Genomic DNA, 8,295 nt, shown 5'->3' with positions numbered 1-8,295 from the left:
AAAAGTACTCATTAGTTTCTTCTGACTTTTCAGTTAAGAATAATAATGAAGAGATTAGTCCCACTAATTACTTTGTTATTCCAATATAGTACATGACAGATGGTAGAAGGGGACGAATTTGTCGGTGTGCTCTGTCTTCTTCTTTTTTTTAAATAATGACCTGTATGATTTGTTATCGGGTTACACTTGATATAGTTGAACTTTAAGCTGAACTTGCAACTTTTCCATAATTACCCTATTGGCGACTCTAATTTGGAAGAAATGTTGGCCAAACATTTTTAATCTTCTTATAAAAGGCAATACAAAGTGAAACCTTTATGTGCTTAAGAGAAACGTTTGTTTTTTTGTTGCTTTACAATATCTTAGAACTAATTGTTAGCAAGCAAACTCTACGAGGGTCGTTTAGTACGATGGATAAGTATAAATAATTTTTAGATAAAAATTTAGTATCGATTTATTCCTTGTTTGATTATTAATCTTAGGTAATTTATCCTACGTTTAAAAATAGTACTGAGGTCACTTATACTTGTTAGATAATAGAATTTTTATGAGAAAATTTTACATTAGAACAAAATAGCCCATATTTTAATTTACAACCAACCTAGCCCAAAAATAATAGGCTAAGATTTAATATTCAACTCCAATAGATTCTCAAAATTACTATTTAATTTTTAAAAAAGATTCCTCAAGATTTTAAATTAATTTTCGAATCGGTAACTGTGACTCAAGTATTAATTCAACAAACCAAATTCATTTGAGTGGTTGAAAATTAGATTTTCAACAAGCTTAAATATGTGGGTTTAAATTTCGAATTTGATTTTGTGAGAAATTTGGAGTGGATGTTATAAGACTTGTTAGAATAGTATAAGGAGATTGTATATAAATTTTGAAGTCATTTAATGGAGATTTGGACTGGTTTTGAATAAGAATTGCAACTGAAAATCGTGGAAGAAGTTCGTCTACAGACGCTTGTATAAAGGTGTATAAAAGTGTATAATAGTGTATAAGGTGTGTTTCTATACTCATATACACTATTATACAAGATTATACATAATTATACAAAAAACTGACTTCGTCTTCTTCCTTGCATTTTTTCTGAAATTTAACTCAAATCTACTCCAAATCACTTCAAATTTAAATTTTGAACTCCTATTGATATTTTCAATCAATTGGAACAACACCCAATCCAAACAACTAACAAATTCAAAAAAAATCATTTTCAAAAGCAAAGCTTTGAATGGTCTTCAAGGTGGACTTCTACTCTTCAATTTTCTTACATTGCAAGCAGGTGACACAAGAGGAGAAGCAAAAAATACACGGTCCCTTGAAGCATATGTAGAAGATGTGAGAAAAAGAGAGAGTGAAAGCAATGGTTGTGAGAATACAGATTTAACTCCATATCTTTTAGAAGCAATGGTTGTAAGAATACAGATTTTGAATTTGCTAGTGCTTTCAAAATATGTATAATATGGGCTAGGTGGGGTAAAACTTAAAAATATGAGCCATTTTTTGTTATGGTGTGAAGTCAGTTGTATTTTCTTGTAATTCCAATAATAATCCCATGATAAGTTCTCCCACGACAAAGCAGTAGAACTGACAATCCTAGAATTAATATAACATATCAAACAATCAATAAAAAATAATACCAGAATAACTAAGTTCATCATAACTAATTTCACTATAACTAATCTCAGCAAAACTTGTCACGACCCCTTACTTTTTCTGTCTCAAAAAGAACAAAATATGTCAGTCAAAATATCCAGCCTTCGATATGCATATGGATATTGAGTTTCAAATTTTTAGAAAATAAAGTTATAAATTTAAATTCTTTTAAAAGGTAAAAATCATAACTTTTGTTAGATAAGATAATTTGAAAAAAAAATAATTTTAATTATTAAAATAGTAATAAGGTCGTATAAAATGTCACACTATGCGTATAAAGTAAATTGAATTAATTATGACTAATAGGAGGATCATCTTACATTCGGGAATTAAACATTTTAAGAGTAGTTGTAACGTGTTGTGTGTTATACCAATTCCGAAAGTAAGCTCCTCAATTTCTTAATTTTTGGAAAGCTAAAAGCAATAGCGAGTCATAAATAATTTTATCCACTCACTGAATTGGTTATACCCAGCCCTTCCTTTAAATAGTCGATTGAATGTGATTATAAAGACATATTTTCTAATTCTAAATTGTTGTCATTGATTTTTGAAAATGAAAATTTGTCGAGATAAAAGTACAAAACACACAAGAGATAAATCTCTAAATTTTAGTACTCGATTGCTTTCTCCTATTCACTTTTACTTGGCACGTTTTTACTCTTCACGCCCCTTAAGAAATAATAAATGAAGATAATTTACTATGATACACATATTAATTGATGCATACTTTATTGGATTTGAGAAAATAATTTCAAATGAGTAATAAATACTGTGAGTATAACAGGAAAAAAAATTTGTTAAGGATATTCACTTTCAGCTAACCAAAATGTGTTATTATATTATTTATTTGTTTTGATATTTGATAGTAACATATCAAGTGAATGTATTTATTACATTTAGGTAGAGGAAGTGAGATATTGTTTTCATATAAAGGGAGCTTTTACATCATAAATTAGAGCTATCAAACATATATTTCCATAATAAATATGGGGTGTAATAAAAAGCACACAATACATACGTGAACATTGAAGAAATATTATTGTGATTAGGGAGTTTGGGACATTAACTCAAGAGAGAAGCAGCTGAAGATAAATAAAGTTCTAAAAGTAGGATTTGGATCATCAATGCATATACATCAATGTACAAGGCGTATATTTAAAAAAATTAACTTCTTTTATAGTAGTACTCTAATATTTATTTTAATTTTATTTTCTCGCACCAAACAGTCAAATAAGGTTGACTCACCCATTGTTTGTTTTTCTATTACTATAACGTCTGAATCCCCACACCTAGATTTCATGAAAGGTATGCTGCACCACCTCATAATCAGAAATAAATAAATGAAGAAAATAGAGGTACTCCCTTTATTCTAGTTTATATGAATCTATTTTTTTTGCCTTGTTCTAAAAAAAAATGATCCATTTTTAAATTTGGTAATAATTTAGCTTAAATTTTCAATTCTACCCTTAATGAGAAGCTTTTATAACCACACAAATATTTTGGGGCCCTTTTTGACTTGTTTAGGACAACAAATTCCAAAAATCTTCATTTTTTCTTAAAATTCGTGCTCAGAATTAGAATGGAGAGAGTATAAAACAGCACGAGGAAAAGAACAAATAAATGTTATAGATGGTATATGCATAAATCACGCGTAAATTATGCAAATATACTCTTGGGGTCAAATAAGGTCAAAAGCAATAAAATCTCAAGTATTTTGCACATTTGGACTCTTACTTTTTGAGCATAGTTACGTTTAAGGTCATATATTTTCTTCTATCTTATCATCATTCAATTGAGTTTAATTTTTATGTATTAATAATAAAAAATATTAGATAATCAAAGTATTTATAAGATAACTATTAATTAGTAATTTAATAAAAATAATAATTACTATGCATATCATATTAAGCTACATCAGTAGGGTATATAAAATTGAATTCACATTTATTGCATCAATCTTCTTCATGTTGTTATCAAAAGGGTAGATTAAGACTACAAATTCCAAGCCCCACATCCCCCACCTTTAGACAAAATTATAAACTGTGTTCTCAAAACAATAAATTTGGTTGCATTTAAGAAGTTTCATAGAATATACCTCATTTTTTCATTTCAAAACTTATTAGAATACAACTTGACATATAAAAAGAAAGAGAAAAGGGAAAAAAAAACAGACCTAGACAAAACCAAGTGGGTATAGCAGAGAGATAAATATAAAAATATATAATAAAAAAAAAAAAGCAAAACAAACAAAGAAAAATGACACTGAGTCGCTCTCAAAATAATAATTGAAATATATATATAAACAAAAATTATACAAATTTTATAATTTTTCTCGGTGAATGTAAATATTTTTTGGCGGGATTAAAAATGATATTTGCCCAACAAACAATCTAAGCCCCAAGCCAGCCAAGAGATTCCCATTTCTCCCCTTGTTGTTATAGTCTACCCCTCAATAGGACTTTGAACCAAATCAAGAAAGAAAAACCCACACGACACAAAAAACTTTGACACTTTGCTTTGCCTTTACTTCACAATTTTTCATTTTCTTCCCCAAACAAGTAGAGTTTTTCTAACCTCTTTCATTATGCATTATCTTGTTCTACTTCTTCTTTAGTTCTTCTATAGTTCTTTGTTCTTTGCATCTACGCCCAACTTTACTATATTTATCTTATTTCCCTTTCTCATTACCAAATCTAACCTCAATTCATTTTCTCCTCCCCCCAAAAAAATGACTGACAGAGTCTACCCATCAGCCAAGCCTAATGGCACTACAACCACCACAGCTCCTACCGCCACCGCCGCAAATCCAGCTGCCGCCACCGTCAAGAACCAGATGTACAACCCAAATCGCATTCCTCACCGACCGACACCAACTGCCTACCACCGACACAACCACCGCCGTTGCAGCTGCCGTCGTTGTTTCTGCATGTGCTGTTTCTGGTCCATTCTCAGCATTCTCATTATCCTTCTCCTTGCCGCCATTGCCGGTGCCATTTTCTACGTCCTTTACCATCCTCAACGCCCTACATTCTCAATCTCCTCACTCAAAATCTCACAGTTCAACCTCACTACTACCGCCGACGACACCACCCACCTTACTGCAAAACTCAACCTCACACTCTCAACGAAAAACCCAAACAAGAAACTGATATACAACTATAACCCCATCTCTATAACTGCGCTATCAAATCAAGTTGTTTTAGCAAATGGGTCGTTTCCAGGGTTCACTGGCAGTCCAAATAATATCACTATTATACACTCTACTCTGTCAATGGTGTCTCAAGTTCTTGATGCTGATTCCGTCTCGTCTTTGAAATCAGATCTGAAGAGAAAAGCTGGGTTGCCTGTGACATTATTGATGGATACAATGGTTATAGTGAAAATGGACAAATTGAAAAGCAAAAGGGTAGGGATCAGAGTAACGTGTGAAGGAATTCATGGACCAACTCCTAAAGGGAAAGCTCCAGCTGTGGCTTCAACAAATAATGCTAAATGTAAGGTTGATCTCAGAGTCAAGATCTTGAAATGGACCTTCTAATTTCAGCTCAGTTTGGTTTGACTTTCTTTCCTCTTTTTTTTTTTTTTTTTTTGGTTAAGTATAATTATAATTATAATTTCTTTTGGGGTTCAAATTACTCCTCTGTTTTTTTTTTTTAATTTGGGGTTTTGGCGATTTGTTTGTAAACTGAAGACTAGGAAGAATGCCAAAGTTAATTGAGAAAGTTGAGGTTTTTTTTCTTCCTAGAATTGTGAAGACATTAAAGGGAGGGGTTGGAATTATAGAGTTTCAATTATTTTTTTCTCCTCATAACTATGAGTTTAAGTTAATTGTAGTTAGACTTAAATTCATTGAAGATCTCAATCAGAACTTAACATTTTCTTGGTACTTTCATTTCAATGCTTCCATTATTGCTCTTTTTTCTTTCAATGAAATACTGTCACAATTCCTCTGCTTTTTCCCATATAAACGACTCAATTTTCTCGTATTTCTTTTAGTTAAGATATCAACTAAGTAGGAATTGAACAAGATGGGGAAGATGAACCAGAAATGGGACATCTGCAATGGAAAAGAAACTGAAAGACTCGTTTTCTGATGGGGTGTATATGAGGGGTGGGGTGGGTCTCTGTGTGTGTGTGTGTCTGGGATCGCACTGGGAAAATCTGCATTTTGGGGAATATAGTAATATGAAGTTGACATGGGGTCATTAAGAAGAGTTTAATTATCGGTTGGAAGATTTGAATATTAAAATGGAGAGGTACAGTAGTCTGCTGCTAAGGTGCTTAAATTCAATGCCAATGTTTAAAATAATGCTAGCATACCTCTGCGCACGCAACTAGTTGAAATAGGCACTGTAATTTCGAAGTACTAAAATCATCATGTGGTGGGATGATGGATTGAGATGATACAAGATTCTTTCACTATTAATCACATATTGGTGGAGTTCCTAACAAGTAGTCACGGGTTCGAATAATGGCGGACTCACCTTGTTAACAAAGGGATTCGGCGAACAAATTAATTATTTTTATATATTAACTTCATCCGAAAATCATGAAAGCAAGTACTTTTACGGATGCCGCTTACAGTGGCGGATTCACATTGTTTCTTGTGGGTACTCAAACACTCATTATTTTTTACCAGATTTAGTAAATTTACTTAGGCAATTATAAAATATTTAGATAAATATTGAGAGAGTACTCATAATTAAACTTCTTTTTCCTCTTCTTTTAGAATTTTTATCGGTGAGCACCCATGACTTTAAAATTTTGGATCCGCCAGTGGCCACTTATATAAGTGGCTACTATGCTCTTTGACTGATCCCGCTTGTATAAATCCTGGGTTCGCGACTGAGTTCGAGCTGTGAAAATAAACTCTTGTAGAAATACAGAGTAAACCTGCGTACGCCACGAGAATGGTTACTTAAACTTATTCTATGTGAACCAAAATAGTCCCCATGTAAACATTAGATATCGAATGATTAAATTAATAGAAAAAATTGCGTACTTAAAACGAAAAGCAGTGCTGTAACTGCTGTAAGAACAAATATAAGATATGGATAGTATATTTAATCAAGTGACAAAATTGAGATAAATTAAAAATATTTCTCAATTATAATTAAGGAATAAATACTCATTCATGTAGTGCATGTGTCGGATTCAGAAAAGCATCTGCCAACAACGAATTGAAATTTTATGTAGAAATAGCGGCAGGAAGTAATACACTTAATATTGAAATTTTATCACTTATTTTCCCTTATTTAGTTGGTGAGTAAAAACTTTTTTTTCGGAAAATTATTTTCTCTTGTTTGGTTAGAGAATAGAAAATAATTTTTAGGAAAATAATTTTTTATGCTACTCTCCTCGGCCCCCTTCCCCAAGTCCCTGTGTTTCATGTGCTCTCCCCTCCCTCCCCCCTAAATACCCAACATTTTTATGATTTTGTTTTCTACAAGAATTTAATTATTATTCTAAAAATTTACACAAAACCAAAGGAACTAATGTGTTGCTTGTACTTTTTTACGCAAAAATAACATTAAAATTTGTGCTTCATAACTAAAAAATACTCTCTCTTTTTTTGTTGAAAAAGAAATTACTTTTTTTTTTGTTAAAACGAAAAAAAAAAGTTTATATCGTGAAAAAAATACTCATTTGTTGAAATGAAAAAAAAATACTCTATCTATGACATGAAAAGAAAATACTATTAATAATATTTCTATTTAGGGTGGGGCGGGGGCGAGGGTGGGTTGGGGTTAGGGTGGGCGTGTGTGGGTTGAGGTGGGGGTGGGTTGGTTGGGGTTGGTGGGGATGGAGAATGTGGGAAGGTTGAAAAAGAGTTTTGGAAAATATTTTTCCTTCTCTTGATAGGGAAAATAATTTTTCTCAATTGGAGGTAAATGAATTCGTGAGAAATATATTTTCCAAAATATTTAAACCAACCAAAAATAAAAAAATTAGAAAATATTTTTTAAAAATATTTTCCTTCGTACCAAACAAACCCTGAGTTGGCAAATGGCAAATTAGGTTCACTATGTTCTAAATGCTAAACACAAGTTCACGGCTAAATAATATCCGCACCGGGTTTTTACCCAAATTATGCAATTTAACCTATGCAGCTGAGAATTAAAAGTGAAAAAATTTATCATTTAACCACAGTAAGTGCTAAATGCATATATACAAGATACTTAATTTATAGTCATTGATTTCGTGTGAAATTTCCTGCACAACTAAGTTTTATAAGCACCCTGTAAGACTAATTGTAACACCTCAGAAATTTTTTGAAGTACTTAAGCTATTAAGAAAGTTGATGTGCGCTAATTATATTATTTTGTGCGCAAAGACGGACTATTAATATGATGGATATCAATTGGATATGATAATAAGCGTACGAAGTATATTATAAGTGATTTGAGGTCTAAGGAGAAGCCTAAGTCTAAGCCAAGTTGAAAAATTTCAAGATAGGCTAAAATTCTAAATGAGCAAGCACAAGATCACACTTTGGACGAGCACATCTACATATATATAAGGTGTTATGTGATGCACAACCTATCAAATTAAAGGTCTTTGAGTCTAGTTTCTAACGCTTCAAACCGTTCATCATTTGGACATTTACACAAAAGGTTATGATGGATTTACTGA

General features: G+C 31.8%; 1 protein-coding gene across 1 annotated transcript; it reads left to right on the top strand.

Annotated features, from left to right (window-relative positions):
* The first annotated feature begins 4,110 nt into the window (after positions 1-4,110).
* LOC104232233 (NDR1/HIN1-like protein 13) lies at positions 4,111-5,548 on the top strand. The gene has a single exon (XM_009785373.2). It carries the CDS (start codon positions 4,391-4,393, stop codon positions 5,198-5,200), a length of 810 nt encoding a protein of 269 aa, XP_009783675.1. The 5' UTR covers positions 4,111-4,390; the 3' UTR covers positions 5,201-5,548.
* The last annotated feature ends 2,747 nt before the right edge of the window (positions 5,549-8,295 follow it).

The sequence above is a fragment of the Nicotiana sylvestris genome, chromosome 8 (genome assembly GCF_000393655.2).
Source record: "Nicotiana sylvestris chromosome 8, ASM39365v2, whole genome shotgun sequence".
Lineage (NCBI taxonomy): Eukaryota > Viridiplantae > Streptophyta > Magnoliopsida > Solanales > Solanaceae > Nicotiana > Nicotiana sylvestris.
This window is presented reverse-complemented; position numbering and strand designations above follow the sequence as displayed.

What these genes read in the sequence shown, in the direction of transcription:
- LOC104232233 (XM_009785373.2), top strand. Translation starts at nt 4,391, where the DNA reads ATGACTGACAGAGTCTACCCATCAGCCAAGCCTAATGGCACTACAACC.